The sequence below is a fragment of the Lutra lutra genome, chromosome 3, assembly GCF_902655055.1.
Source record: "Lutra lutra chromosome 3, mLutLut1.2, whole genome shotgun sequence".
NCBI classification, from domain to species: domain Eukaryota; kingdom Metazoa; phylum Chordata; class Mammalia; order Carnivora; family Mustelidae; genus Lutra; species Lutra lutra.
In genome coordinates, this window is record NC_062280.1 from 88,894,134 (window position 1) to 88,910,963 (window position 16,830).

General features: G+C 35.3%; 1 protein-coding gene and 1 pseudogene across 7 annotated transcripts in view; one reads left to right on the top strand and one right to left on the bottom strand.

Moving 5' to 3' along the window:
• The window catches only part of KYNU (kynureninase), a 131,755-nt gene that overhangs the window by 35,476 nt on the left and 79,449 nt on the right, over positions 1-16,830 (bottom strand). For all 7 annotated transcript variants that reach the window (XM_047722468.1, XM_047722467.1, XM_047722472.1 and 4 more), the window contains 2 exons: positions 11,647-11,745; positions 10,589-10,662 (listed from right to left, as the gene is read on the bottom strand). In XM_047722468.1, coding sequence (XP_047578424.1) covers positions 10,589-10,662; positions 11,647-11,745 — 173 coding nt within the window. The remainder of the gene's footprint in view (positions 1-10,588; positions 10,663-11,646; positions 11,746-16,830) is intronic.
• Positions 2,636-2,722, top strand: LOC125096494 (uncharacterized; annotated as a pseudogene).

Below are 16,830 nucleotides of genomic sequence, written 5' to 3' on the forward strand. Positions count from 1 at the left end.
CTATGTCCTGTTGACTCAACTTTCTAACAACTTTTAACTCTATCCTGCTTTTTTCATCCCATTAGCCATGACCATATTTTAGGTAGTGAGCAGCTCACTTCTGTATGACGGCTGACATCCTTTAACTGACATATACATGTTTCTGTTCTTGACCTCTTTCAGAGTGCTGCCATCTTTTATAATAGATCCTTAACCTATACAACTTCTCATCACCTCCTCTGCTACTCTCCCACTTTCAACTGTGATCCCCTGCCTGCTTTCTGTAATGGCTCCCCAGCTGGTCTTCCAAAGTCTACCCTTACTGTCTATCCTATAGCCTATTCCCAACAAAGTCACCAGAGGGATCATTTTGCAAGTTGCTGTGTCATGTCCTATTTCTGGCCAAATGGGAATGGAGCCCGTGTCTTCATATAACCTTGATTAAGGGCCTACACTTTCTGGACCCCTCTCTCTCTCTAATTTCACTTACTAATCTCCAGTTGGCTCAATCTATTCCAGCCATGCTAGCCACTTTGCTATTCCTCAAATATTCAAAACACATTCATGTCTGAGAGCTTTTATGCTTAGATACTCCCTCTGCCTGAACTGTCTTCACCAGATAACTGCTCGACCCAAACCCCACCTCCTTCACCTTTTCATCCACATTTGATTTTCCCAGTGTGGGCTTTCTTGAACACTTTAAATACGCCATGTTGCCAAGGATTCCATGGATAGTGCTGTTATATCTTCTTTTCCCTCCTGTTTTTCCACATGTCTAAAGGACTTACCAACTTCAAACATATTAAATAATTTTCCCCTTATTATAGGTATGGTTCGTCTTCTCTTGGTGGAATGTATATGAGGACAAGCATCTTTGCTTTGTTTGTCCATACATCCCACTTTAAAAATTGCCTGGAATATAAATAAATATATGATGCTCAATAAATATTTATTTAATGACTGTGAAGGTACTACAGGGGTGTTATACAATTATAAGTCAAAATTCTTCCACAATATTTACTGAAAATACTAACTTCTTTTTATAAACAATCATAGATTTATTTTTTTCGGGGGACGGGGGTGGCTCTTCATTTTGGTTGTTCCACGCTCTATTCACCTAGTATCAGCCGAAGTTGTTTCTCCCAGCCCCCACTGACAGTATCTTCTAGCTAATCAAAACACCTTAGATGACCAAACACAAACAAGGAAGGGTTTGAATATACTGAAACTCTGCCCTCAGGGCAGATCCATTGGGTAGGATTTAGGCCCGGTTACCAGGTACCCAATCTCCCAATCACATTCCCAGGCCGCTCCTCACAGCAGCACATTAACACTGCAGAACCGCCCTGCAGAGTGAGAAGAAAGGCTTGGACACAGAAGCTACAACTGCTATAGTCCAAGGAGATACTGGAATCCAGACATAACAGTAATTCAGGTACATATAAGGAAGGTGGAGCTGGTGCATAAGAATAAGGATAAGAGAAAGCAATAGAGTAAGAGATTAAGAAAAAAAAAAAAAAAAAACCTGAGAGAAAAAGCAAGAAGGGTGTAATTCCAGGCAGTGGGTGACCAGCACATTCGGAGGAAAAGTAAAAGCATAGCTAAGTGACAGAAGAAGATTCAAAAAGTGTTAGTGACAAACAAAAATCTCAAAAACTGACAAAATAGGTTGCTTCGCTCGTAAATTGTACATTCATCCCTTGATGCCAGCAATTAGTTGCCAAGAATGACTATTAAAAGGCTTGACATGTCCACAATATTAGGTAAAATTTTACCAACTCACTCTAAGTTAGAATAGATCTCTATCAAATCTTATTTTCTAAAAAAACATTCATCTATTCACAATTGCTCTGCACTTTCTAAGTTTACTGATTTAATGCTGCTCTGGAAAATAGTATGAGAAGATATCACGAAACTCAATTTCTTTTCCTCCTCTCATTTGCTCACTCATCTGTAAATACTGTTTGGAGTGCTTCACTTGGTTCTGTTACATATTCATTACATCCTCAAATCTTACTCAACAGGAGGTTTGTTCAAGTATGTCCAGAGATCTAAGAGTATGACAAGTGTAGTTATAAAATAAAAAAGCTCTTCCTGATATCATGAGTTTTGGTTAATGAAAATTATTTCCTAAAGTTTTGGAATAACATGGTATCCTTAAAAGAGCTAAGTCAATTATTTTCCTGTTAGGAAAGCTTTATTGACAACTAAATCCTTTGAAAATTTTCTGTATATACTTTCTGGAAATATATTATTATCTTGAAAGATTGGTTTATAATCCTTTGAGGTAATATTGATGTTAAAAGCACAAAAACAGAGAGATGTCTGAATTTAGGACTTCTGAAAGGACCAGTTGCAATGTTGATTAAAATACTCATGAAGGATTTTTTAAATTGTCTGTAGCTAGTTTTCCTGGATATATTTGGTCTTTGTAGAAGCATATGGAAATGCATATTTAATTTGACAGTATTTTGAAAATCATGCCCCCTTCAGAATAACTTGTGAAGTAGAAATGCTTCCATATGCTAGAAGATGGTTTGTCTATTATGCTAAGAGTAAAGAAAGACATATATTAAACAACAAAATTTTAAAAAGTATTTTTTGGGGCACTCCAGATTAAGAAAGTAAAGAAAGATCATAAGGACAATGTCAGTCTATCACTTCTTGGCCTTTTGGCTAAGATCAAGTGTAGGACAATGTCACTCTAATCAAAAATTTAAAAATTAATTTATAATCAATTTTTAAGCTATCACATTGAACACACCAAGATGAATTCTCACAAGGATCACAGGGTCCTTAAAAAAAAAAAAAAAAAGGCCATTTTCTGCCTAAGTTTCCATGGCTTGTACCAAACTTGTGCCAAATCTTCTGAGATCTTGACCAAAGCTGATTGGAGCAGAGATGAGAGCAAGGCATACTCTCTATACATGGACAGATCATGACAGAGAGAGAGAGAGACCTCAACTCTAGAGAAAATGATCATTTCTTCCCAATCAAATCTTCTCCTTTGGCATCGAGAAAACACAAGTAAACAAAGAAAAAAAGAAAACCCATCACATGAGCTCAGACCTTTGTTTGGAACAATATATGACAAGAGTTCTTTGTCATCTATGAAGTTACCGGCCGTCTTGGAAGTACCTGGACCCAATGGGTCTGTGTATAATGACCAAGTTCCCCGCACTGCCCCACACAGCAGGTTATCACTGTAGCATGGCTTTTTTGGCAAATCTTCAGAGCAAGAGAGCTACATGTTGAACTATTTCTCAATTAAGAACAGATAAAAGTTTAGCAATAGTTCTTCATAGTTAATATTAAACAACAACAAAAACCCCTGCAGATTTCAAAGGTCACTTCAGGGGCAAAACTTGCAGTGATTAAAATAAGAGCTGAAGCTCTTTGACAAGTTTTAGTTTTGGTGTCTGAAAGGTTCATTGACCTCATATATCTTCAGAGACACTAGACTGCAATTTTAGAAGAGAAAATAAATTTTGAGATTTCAAAAGACTCCAATTTCCCCACATTAATGATTATGTCATCATTATTTGAGAAGAATGATTTCCAAGGAACAATGGCTTTAATGTATCTTTTTATACTGATAATTACTATTTTGGCTTTCCTTTAGAGCCAGGATTACTTTATCTCCTGAGCTAAAACAAAACAAAACAAAACAAAACAAAAAACGAGATTATTTACTGAACTTATTTCTAATCATGATCACACCTCACAGTATAAATGTTATTTTTATGATCACAGCTTAAATTCACAACACAGAAAAACCACCTAGGTAATTTTGCATGGTACAAATTGTCAAGCCCAGAAGATGAGGGATCATTTTAGAAGTACTAATCTAAAATGGTTTCTGAATGAAGATACGTGTAGGTTGTATGTCATGATTCCATAGATGAGTTTTCTTCAACCAATGTATCATCTCTTGGACCCCTCACAGTAAGGATTTGGGGACTAGGACTTAGTATAACCTAATTCATGAGCGTGTCTTTGAAATTAGGTATGAGCATGAAACAAACTCGATTTCACCACTGTTTATAATTTCTAAAATACTGTAGAACAGGAATATAGAGCAATTTTATGATAATAAGCAAACTTTTAAATGTTAAGCCAATAACTCAGATTCCATAAAAATTCTAGTAAAAAGTAGAAGGAGGAAATGATCACCCGATATATCCCTTTAAGAAATGTCATTTAAGTAATTGTTCTTTATATTTTCTTAAATATGAAACTAACCAAGTGAAGTCTTTCTCATAGGCAACAATTTCAGCTTTCAAAGTAATAGAGAGTAAATTTATTCACTTAGTTAACACAGCATTCCATTTAGCAGAGGATTTGTAACTAAATTTCCCCCCACCTTACTCAAGCTTTTCCAAAGCACTTGAGTTAGACATTAATCCCTCCACTGCTCCTATGGCAATGTCTGATAAGTCTCCCAGCAATTTCTTTTTTAAAGATTTTAATTTATTTGACAGAGAGATAGGGAGAGCAGGAACACAGGCAGAGGGAGAGGGAGAGGAAGAAGCAGGCCTCCCCCCAAGCAGGGAGCCCGATGTGGGGCTTGATCCCACATGACCTGAGCCGCAGGCAGACCCCTGACTGAGCCACCCAGGTGCCCCTCACCTAGCGATTAAGAAGCTGCCTATGGCACATATTCTAACCTTATGTTACCTGTCATTTAAATCATTTATTCAGTTACTAAAATAATCTCTCCAAGTGGATTATAAATTAAAATCATAGCAATATCTTATATTTACTTCCACCTGTGAAAGCTACTTGCACAAAAATATGTGTTGGTTACCTCTGTTCATGTCTTCTTAATCGACTCAGGATCATTCTCTTTACATGACAAAGAAATGAGTACCTTAGAAAGGACACTTGTGTCGGAGTAAGATAAAACGGAATTTTTACCATGTTTAATTCCTGCAGTTAGAGAGATACATGGGTATACGGGAACTCTCCATTATTTGATGACCAATGCGAAAAGGCCATTTAAAATAAAATTCACTTTAAGCCAATAACCATATTTTATAGTAATTAATGGGAAAAATTAAATTTGATTGAGAAGCTCTTAAAAAATAAGTTTAAAATGATATAAAAATTAGGGGCCCCTGGGTGGCTCAGTCAGTTGAACAATAGCCTTCGGCTCCAGTTATGATCCTGGGATTGAGCCCTGTGTCGGGCTCCCTGCTCAGCAGAGCCTGCTTCTCCCTCTCCCCTGCTCACGCTCTCACTCTTGCTCATTTATTTATTTAAATAAATACTTAAAAATATTGTATAAAAACTAACTTGTAATTTGATAAACTCAAAGTATAATGTGCTAATTGTTAGAAAGAAAAAATAATAAAGTGTTCGTTTTTGGTGTATTTTTTAAAAATATTGAGATAGAAAAATACAAACTTTCACATTACATTTAACTTTTTTGGCATGACCACAGAAATGATCATTTCTATAAAAATTTTTGAAGCATTCATCATTTCCTTTTAATCCCTGATATTCAAGTCATTTACTTTTGAAGTACCGTGTCTAATTTCCTCTACTTCATCTATTACTGGTTCTAACTCTGACAGATTCTCACTGTCCATAGTTTTTTGATTCAGCAGTTCTTCAGTATCACTTGCACCAGGAAATTTTGAATCTCTTGAAACATTTTACTTTACAATCCATTTTCATTGTGTTGTCTGATATTTATAACATTCTATAATCAGCAAAAGACCAAAACTTTTTACAATATTTCATAGATATAGATGAAGGGAAAATTTCCTATTATGACAATCTTTGTTTTCCTACATTACCATGTATCTTTGGGAACTGGTTTAATTCTTTGATAATCAGAAAATCTTGTAATCTGAAGTCAGATTAAAGTAAGAGCTAAAAAGCAAGCAAGTGGCAAAGCTGTGTCTTCTACAAATGCCTACCATTGAAATCGTGTGTGGACGAGGTATTTCTGGGCTCGGGGACCAAGGGTTGAGGCATTGAGAGAATCAGCGAAAAAGTGAAAGAGTAAACTTTGTAAAATATAGAAGAGTCATCACATAAATTGGAGCAGAAGCAGAAGAAAACGGCACAATGGAGGCTTAGGGCTGTGGGTAGGAAGCATCAATGACAAAGGAGATGACCAAGGATATCTAATATGGCTGAAAAGTCAAAAAGTCATGGCTAAGAAGTGATCCATGTTAGTACTAAAAACTGAATGTAAGAAACAGGCTAAATGCATAGAACAGATACCCTGGGAGGCGGAGATCAAATCTGAACTAGAGATTCTGTCAAAATGCTGAGAAATCTATAGATATTTGCCTATCACATTTTAAAGGATCTGGAGACATGAATTTACATACTTTGCTGGTGTCACCTACACTTTCTTATTCTCTAGCCTTTAACAAGGAGACCTTACGCAGGTACTAGACAAGGATTTGATAAGTAGTTAATTCCAAAGGGATCACTAAGAAACCAAAACAAGGTTTAAATTATAGGTTAAGTTTTGGATGATGGCATTCTTCAACACTGCCTGGAAAAGTATGTACAAAATCAATGTATCAAGTCAGCATTCCCCAGAACAAATGTACATTAGATGATCTCCCCTCGTAACATTAATCGTCCAGTTGGGCCAAGCATGGCATATTTCTTCATGCCTCTTTTTATCCTTTCTTAGACATTCCTGAATATTGTTTGGCATGTCTTCTTCTTTTTTTTTAAGTTGCCAAATAAAAATAGTAATAACTTACATCTCTGACTTCTAAAATTTGCCTTAACTATGCACTGAGGTTGTCCAGCCTCTTTGGCTAGTTCTTTTTAACATTCAAATGACTTTTTAAAATAAAGGAGATGACTCAAGCCTTCAATAAAGCCTTAAAAATGACATCTCTATTTATAGGTCTCAATCAAACACCTCTAGCTGATTATGGAAATGTACTGGCATGATTTAAAATTCCAGTATTTTCATCAAAATTATCAGTATGCTCCATTCTTGGTCACTCAAAAAGCGCGCGCACACACACACACACACACACACACACATCCCAGGGGAAATGGACATTTCAAGGGATCTAATACATTGGAGTATTTGAAGGTTTGTTATGCCAGCATGGAAAGTGAAGAACAGCCATTGTCTAGTATGCATGGTTTGAATGGATGGGGTAAAAAATAAGTGACAGAAGGAATCTTAATAGCGCATATGATCCACTCCTCTCTTATTCTAGTCTCTCAAAAGAAAAAAAAAATGTGTTATGTGTGGTGGGGGGTGTTGAACTGCAGTCTATGGACTCTTACAGGACAATTACTTTATGAGGTTCAGATATTTTTGAATCCCATAAAATCAAAAAGTATTGATCTAAAGTATACCAGGAAAGTCAACATTTATGAAGTAAAAAAGGAAATCAAAGTATTTAAGTCCTTTTTTTTAGTGACACATTTCTGATCCTCAAATGCCTACAATTAAAAATATCTCCCTTTATATCTCAGAACGATTATTAATTTTATAGACTGAGTTGCAGTCAGCCCTGAACGAGGAAAAAAAAAAAGTAGCATTTACTCACAACCAGTTCTAATTTAGAGTAATTCTTAGCTACAGACAACGTTTAGAATATGACACTGGAATGAGAAAAGGTAGTGATAAACTAGGACAAGGTCAAATGCTAGTTGAGAAAAACAGCTTGAGTTATGATGCTTAATGCAGTGGATCGACTATGGACTGTACTCTTTCTCTTTATTGGCAAAAGGTTCTTGGAAAAAGTCTTAGGTCATCCGTTTGAACAATGGCCAAAATGCCTATTTAAACAAAAAAGGAGAAGAAGAAGAAGAAGAAGAAGAAGAAGAAGAAGAAGAAGAAGAAGAAGAAGTAGTAGTAGTAGTAGTAGTAGTAGTAGTAGTAGTAGTAGTAGTAGTAGTGAAATTCTTGGTACAGATGTAATTAACCAGTTGCTAATGGAAACATATAAGAAATACTTCAAAGTTATACACTGAATACTAAACTTTAGAATGCAGGGCTACATATCCTGGGATCTACTCTCTACACCTGGTGGGTCAGTCGCTTCCATAATGCCCTTCTTCACCACCCTTGATGAACATTTTTGCATTCTGTTTAATCACAAACTTAGCCTGCCCCCAATCTTAACTTTGACCTTCATCCTGGTTTCATTTCTTTATTGAAGGCTTTGACTACACAATATTGCACTATGAATATATAGTCAAATAACATAAAAAAACAATTTAAATATTTAAATTAAAACTTCTTGAGAAAGAATAAACGGCTGGATAATGAAATGTCATTTGTATACTATTTATTTACAATAACATGCTTAGCCACTAGATGTCACCCTTTAAAAAAGCAACAGCATTCACTCCACAAAGTTTGTTACATTAATAGCAGTTACATCCCACTATTGGGTAGAAGTTGGCTCCACTGGAATTAATTACTTGGGCATGATAGAAAAAGAAGCTTTAACAACAAACACACACCACCAGCTGGGGTTTTCTGGAGAGAGGGCTTCATGAGTCAAGCCTGATTTGAGTCTTGTCAGTCTCCAAAGCCAGAGAGTTAAAATGCAACAACAGATAATAACATATAATTCTCAAAAAATTTAAAAGCAAGGCTCTTGTACAAAGAGCTCATTCAACTTATTAATGAATGAGGATCCAAGAAGATGGTAAGCCCTGTACAAGAGAGAATTTCTGGAATGGAGACTTACACAACCAGTTTCTCAAAGGTCTGCTGAAATGAACTTGGTTATGGATGTAAAACTGTTTAATGTCTTCAAAGTCACAAACCATAACCTCTGAGGTTGTGTTTTCTACTTAAGAGAAATCATCTCTACTATGTCTACTAGTCCAAAATCTACTAGTTAACATCCAGTGAAGCAACAAATGATTTAGTTTCCATAAAGGACCACAGATAATGCTTAAACCACTGTGCTTAGCACTTTACATGTGCACTATCCTATTTTGGTCTCAGAATCATTGCCTATGAGGTAGATGTTGGTATGACCTCTATATAAAGGATATAACACCGAGAGATCAAGGAACATTCTTCAGGGTATAGACCAGCAAGTGATCAAGGAGTAATATGAAGCTGTTCCGTCTATACAGTCTTTCCCCTGGGACCAAAGATTTAACACATACAGTGTTCTAGAGGATGTAGGGATTCTGCCCACTACAACCCCTCCCCCTCTCCTGTTCCTCATCCATGAAGGGTAAATAGTGATAAAAGAACTCTCAGATGCAACAGACATTATCTCTAAGATCAGAATTTAACTGCTGACCCTTACATTCTCGAGAACTTGTGTAGATTATGTACATATCCCCCAACTACTCCACCAGCTTGTCTTTGGGTTGATGTAATACGTCCGATCCTTTACTAAAATTTAAACAAGTGGAGAGCGGGAAATGCGAGTAGTGGGGCTTCACCCAAGGGAAGAAATATCCTATATACTGTCTACATGGTGAACAATTGTGCTAGGTAAAACACCATCAGCGGGGTTTGCTAAAAATGAGAAAGAGACCTTTTAAAATAGGCATGGCACTCCTATAACATAGTAATGCTTTAAGTTCTTTTCAGAGAATTTGGGACATGGGGAGAAATGTAACGTACTGACAGTGTATTTGTGGAAGATGTCTTCCTGCCAAAATACCTGTCTAAAGAAAATGCTCTATTTAATTTTAAAACTTTAAAATCTTGAAGAAATTTTTGACACGATTAAATGATCTGTAGCAAATCATCTTAAATTTCTTGGACTTATATGCGTAAAACCTCAGAAATGTGAGGTGCTCGAAGTTTTATTACTAATTCAGCTTCAATTCTTGTCAAGATTACACCACTCAGCCAGTGGCTGAGAAGACTCAGAAAACTAATCAAACTTTATTATATTACCTATTATGAGTCTAGACAGTCTTCATCACACACACTCTGACACAACAACTATGAAGGGAGCTTTTTGCAGAATATTATTTCTGTATCTCCATACCAGATAAAAACAAACATACAAGTTCCCCAAATAAAAATGTATGTATGTGTTAATAGATCACATTTGCATTTATACTTGCTCTAAAAAATGAAAAAGTTATATAAAGTAGAAAAGTATTGCTTTTTATGCAGTCAGCCTGTGTTGTTCGATGTTCAGCTTCTTCAGTTTTCATGGATTATAAAATCTTTTAGGACAGAAGATAATCCTTACAAGACTATCGGATTATGTTTCTAGCTTTAAAGGTAGATGTAATTTTAATAATAACATACCACATTTAAGGCTCGATTAGGCATAGCTCTGGTTGCCTTTGATTTATTCATCAATGTGAGGAATCTGAAATTTTCTGAAGTCTAATTTTTGAACAAAAATAAGTCGTCTCTTTGCATTAAACCATCTGCTCCACATGATTACAGTGACTCATTTTTAGCATTGAAGCTTCCCTTTTTTGTGATTAAATTTCTGTTCAACCAACTGAACTCATTGAAAAGCATTTATTTCTGATAAAGTGCATCATTGTTAATAGAGTAATAATTATAATCAATCCAGATTCTTACAGGATACCACCTTAATGAACTCATAAATTTAGCATATTATTAACGCAAATTAATTTATTCATCACCGAAGAATGTAAAGATGGTACTCACGCAGGTTTAATTGTATGGGCATGCTTTTCATGGACAAAGGCACCAGCAAGACCTCCTGCTCCTGAGTTTAAATACTGGATTGAAAAGAAATTAAATTGTATGACAAAAATAAATAATGAAATCTTTTGATTTTTTTTGTTATGAAACCAACTTTTGAATAGCTCAAAATGTATGATTATTTGAGCTTTTATAATAAAGCAGAATTTTGCATCACCTTATTCAAAGAAAAAAAAATAAACATAGCATTATCAATTGAGAATAAATACCTATTACTTACCTGGCCAAATTTTGCCAACTAATAGATACAATTCCAATGAAGTCTATCTAATTTTAATGTTTATTCATTTCAATTATTTTGTCACAAAAATATTTAAATAATAGAAAAGCATATTTTAAAAACACCAAGTTAAAATAAAATTGGTTTCAGGGATACCCGGGTGGCTCAGTAGTTAAGCATCTGCCTTTAGCTCAGGTCATGACCCCAAGGTCCTAGGATGGAGCCCCACATCCTGCTTCCTGTTTGGCAGGAAGCCTACTTCTTCCTCTCCCACTCCCTCTACTTGTGTTCCCTCTTCACTGTCTCTGTCAAATAAATAAATAAAATCTTAAAAATAAATAAATAAATAAATAAATAAATAAAATTGGTTTCATTTCCATGATTCCCGTCAGTTGTCTTCAGATGTCAATAACAAGTTGATTCCATAATAATTATCTTTACATAGTAGAAATTTCAGAACATTATTAACAAAATATAAGATCCTAATCAATTTGAATTAAGTTCTAAATGTGGAGTTCCTCCCACCCTATCTCCTGACTTCTATAGCAACCAGGTAATTGAAAGAATAAGTACTCTACAGTAGATGAAAATACCTGATTTTAATTAATTATTATACTATTGTATCATATGACTTTGTAATGAGCTAAAATCAGAAAAAAGCAGTAATGAAAGCAATGGAGGAAGTAACTCAAATAGTTAAAACTGGCCACTGAGCTAGAGTTTCATTTAGATCAATGTCAATGTGTGATAAAAGGATGTAAATATATTAAGTAATTTGTACCTTGTAGGAGCACCAGCAGGCAAAATCAACTCCCCAGTCATGTAAGTGGAGTTCAACATTTCCAACTGCATGTGCTAGATCAAAGCCAACGAAACACCCCTGGGGAAGGATATAAGACCAAGTTTTAAATCTGCTTAATGATTAGAAATAGTAAGAATAAATATCTCTAAGAAAATTTGACAAATGATTGTACTATAATTATAGTTTATTCTTTGGTGCAGTGGTTCACAATGTCTGAACCACAAAACACTGAGCATTTTCAAGATCCTTTCAGATTGAAATAGTTTTCATAATATGAAGACACTTTTCACCTTCATCACTGTGTTGACATTTGCATTGATAATGCAAAAGCAGTTACAGGAAAACTGCTGGCAGGTTAGCACAAATCAAGGCAGCAGCATCAAATTACACTAGCAGTCACTGCAGGTCAAGACCATTTAGTTGCAGGGGGAAATAACAAGACAGTTTCACTTAAAGATCTTGAGAAAGCTGTAAAAATGATTAATTTGTTTTAGATCTCAATGCCTTAATTCTCGTATGTTTAAGGTTTAATGTGGGAGTATGCATAAAACATTTGACCACATTCTGAAGTAAGACAGTTGCCTCAAAATAACGTACTCATACAATTATTTGAGTTGCAAGCTGCACTAGCCACTTTTACTTCACAGAGAATGATTTTTTGCATCAAAAAACCACTGAAGGGGCGCCTGGGTGGCTCAGTGGGTTAAGCCTCTGCTTTCGGCTCAGGTCATGATCCCGGGGTCCTGGGATCGAGCCCCACGTCGGGCTCTCTCCTTGGTGGGGAGCCTGCTTCTCCCTCTCTCTCTGCCTGCCTCTCCACCTACTTGTGATCTCTCTCTCTCTCTCTCTGTCAAATAAACAAATAAAATCTTTAAAAAAAAAAAAAACCACTGAAAGACAAACAACAGTAACTCATACTTGGCTGTTTGACAGACATTCTTCTGAAAATGAATGAAATGAGTCCATCAATTCAAGGAAAACAACTCAGTTCTTGTTGCCAATGGAAAAAAAAAAGTAATTTCCAAGAGAAATTAGGTTTTTGAAAATTTGTATCCACTTTCATGAGGATGACTATTTCCCAATATTTAAAGATATTTCTGATACGTTTAGTAGTAATACATAATTTTTAAAACAATACATAATGAACTATGTAGATATTTGGAAAAAATGAGCTAATATTTTTTCAAATAACCAATGTTTGATGTACATATCACACATGGATAGAAGATCTATTCAAAGTGCAAAACCAAACAAAGGATTTTAATGTAACAAAGTACAGAAAGCTCAGTAATTTGGTTTCACATTGCCTATCACTGGTCAAATTCTGGTATACTAGCAAACAATATTCACGATAAACTGTGAAGCCAATAGAATACTTCCGCTTTTTCCAACTATCTATGGGCATGAGGACTAATTTTCTTCATGCTTCATGAAGAAAAAAAAAAAAAAAGGAGGAAGAGATTGAATACAGAAGCAGATAAAGGAAGCCAGCTGTCTTCTATTAAGCCAAACAATAGATTTCCCAAATATACAACTTTCTTTTTGTTTTAGAAAATATGGCTTTTTTTTCCTAACAGCATATTATTTAATATGCAATGTGTTTGTAATTGTTGCTCTAAATTAATGAATAAACATATTTACTTACAAATATAGTAAACATATATAAACACAGTATCAAAACCTCTTTGAGATCCTCAGTGATTTTTAAGTGTGTAGAAAGGTTTTTGTTACTAAAAAGTTTGAGAATCATCTCTGCTTTAGTGTATCCTACTTACCTGAAGAATAGTAGTTTTCAGTTATCACTAAGCCCACATCATGCTCACATTTAATTAATTCAAGTATATACAAACTATGTAAATTGCCCTAATGGTTCCCATTCTTGTATCCTATTTCCTTTGCCATGTAATTTTTCAGTTCTTCCCACTGTGGACAAGATACAATTCTCTGCCCCTGGGATTAGCCAGGTGATGTATTGTGACCAATGGAATGTTAGCACATCTAAAACAAGCAGAGATTCCAAGGGACTTGAGTGATTAGATAAGGCTCGAGCTCCCCTGCTCTCTGCCATCTCTGTAACAAGCACCGGCGTAGCCAACCTTTTGGCTCAGATGGAAGATGAAAGAAGTGGGGATCAAAGTCACCCACACCTGAGCTCAGCGTGAATCAGCTGGTCTCCCCACCTCCCTCAGTTGGCCAGAGATGCATGACTGAGTTCAGTCAAGAGTGGCAGATCTCTACGACTAAGTATTGCCTAGATCAGATGACACAAAGATGACCAAATAAAAATGCTGTTGATGACTCTACACTGTGTTCTCCCTACATACTGACCTGAGACCCTAACAGCTTCTTACTGACTCTTAGTTCTTCACTTGTTTACATGATCCAAATGTTTTGTGTATCTGCCTAGTAGAATTCAGTTTTAGAAACTAAGCCTCTGTCTCCATTAAGTTCCCAGAAGGACAACCCGAAGCAATAGATTGTATTACCCAAATTGTACCAAGTAGTAACTTTTCACTTAAATGGCTTACCATTAAAACCTCTAACTTTCTGTGAACCAAAATATTAAAAAAGTTTTACTTAGAGAATATAGTGACTTATTCCATATTAAGACAATTTTGTACATAAACATGAATTTAAAAAAAAAATCCCTGATCATTAAAAGGGGTGATAGTTCACCCTGCAAAAATGTTTTACCTGTGAACTTTTCTATTTTTAGCTTACTAAGTGCATATACCATTACATTTTCAAAACTTTAATTTCCTCCAAGTTTGAAGAAACACACATATTGATTGAAATTGTTGAAGTAAATAATTGCAGAGGGACCAATTTTAGATTGTTCTAATACCTCTCAAGAATAACCTCAAACTGCTATTACAGGTACTTTCCGTGCATAGAGGGATGCAAACTATGACCTATTTTTAATGAATAAAGTTGTATTTGAACAAAACTAGTCTCATTTGTTTAAATATCATCTATGACAACTTTTGAGTAGTTTGTTTCAACAGAGACCATAATGGGTCACAAAATCAAAAATATTTACTATCTTGCTCATTACAGAAAAGATTTGCTGATCCTTAAACTACAGCATTAGTCTCATAAAGAAAACACAGTATACTGAAGAGTCAATTAGAAACCTTACTCCTTATGATGTGGCCAGAGCTAGTTACCTCATAGAAGAAAGAGTTCTTACCAGTACAAGAATCTGATTTTGTGAGGGTTTTTTTCGGGGGGTGGGGAATGAATTCATACTTTGTTTCTCACAGAAAAAAATGAGCAATACAGGTCATAAAAATAAAATAGATGCTCTGTGCTAACCTAAGTTTTGAGAGTGACAGAAAAGAATCTATCAAGACTTAGAGATCAAGATCTGGGTTTGCAAACTAAAGCTTGGGTTCAATAAACACACACAGAGACTTGTTCTATTTTAACATACATTTTAATATTGAAATTCAACTTAGAAAAAATAGATTTCCAAATTTAAAATCTTTTTTCTTGCCATCATTACTAATAAAGGCAATGATGTTTGTTTTTTCCATTTTTTCCCATTTTTTTCCATTTTTATCTGTTTTTAAAACTCAACTTAGGAAACTTAAGGAATAGGAAAGGAAGCATTTTTATTTTGTTATCCATTACTTGTAAAGAATGGCGCAATGAAGAAGCCATTTAACTTCAACCTACCATATCTCATTATTACAAATCCTGTAGTTATATCAGCGGTACCCCATTTAAAAAAATCACTGGAAGCTCTTACTGTATGTTTTAATGTATGTTCAATTCTTTCCCCATGGATGGCAGAAACATAAATTATTAAAATGTAACTGTTTTGAGGAAAGGACCGGAAGATACAAACTTGAATGAGATCACCACGAAGTGATTTTAGGAAAGTTTCACTAGATGGCAGCATCTTAAAAATAAAGGAAACACAAACACTTCTCCAAAACCTCCCTACAGCCATCCAGTTAATATTTTCATTATTTTACCTCTTTAAGAGTAGGTAGAAAAACAATATGAATAGGTGAAAACAGAAACTCCACATCTGAGTGCCTACTTTATGCAATTTTTAAAATAAAAATCAAATATTTTTCAATAAACTCGCATTAAAATCATCCACAAGAGCTCACAATCATACTGACACAACCACGCACAAGCACAACAGCAGTCCGCCACCAGGTTGCCTCACTTTGTAGTCCATCTCCAGACCACTGTGGTAATCTAACCATTATGAATACTTCCAGCCTGCCTACCTCCAATGAACTTGCTAAATCGCACTTTTGAGTAAGACTCCTTATGTCCCTTCAAAGAACCCCATTAGCTTCAGAATGGAACTCACTTTCCTTAGTACCCGGTCCTTTCCAGTTTTCTTGTCTCAGGTGCCCCTTACCTACCTCCCTCTATTTGCAAAAACCTTTCTCTGTCTGAGGGTATTCTTTCCCTCCTCACTGTGCATGAGTATCTCAGGTTTTGATTATAAGATAACTTCTAGGGGCACTTGGGTGGCTCAATCCTTAAGCCTCTGCCTGCAGCTCAGGTCATGATCCCAGGGTCCTGTCCTGGGATTGAGCCACATCCACTCCCTGCTGGGTGGGAAACCTGCTTCTCCCTCTCCTACTCCCCCTGCTGGTGTTCCCTCTCTCATTGTCTCTCTCTCTGTCAAATAACTAAAATCTTTTAAAAAAATAAAAATAATAAAAAAAAGATAACTTCTATGAAAGATTCCTTTGTCAAACTCTCCCTTATCTTATCTTATCTTATCGATAGCTGTTTGCATAGATCTCTTGTAGCAATTTTCCAATCTTATTGTCTTCTACTTTTACATGATATTGACTTAAATAATTGTTGAATATAAATAAGTAAATGAATAAAAAAAAGGTCATACAATTGTCAATAAATATTCTCTAAACTGATGATTAATTTTAAAGATTATTATTTGAAGCCCTTTCTTCCTGTTGCAATTTTATGGTGTAAACAATTTATTCAGACTTGGCATCTTTTAAAATGAAGTTTCCAGTAGTCAAAAATATGTCCAAAATCCCTCTCAATAAAACAAGGAATATCATGCATTTTTTCCCTTGCCATCTTCTCTAGCATAATACTAACATTTTTCTAACCAGTGGAATAATACACACAGCCTATGTGTATTATTCTTCTATTTTAATAGATTTT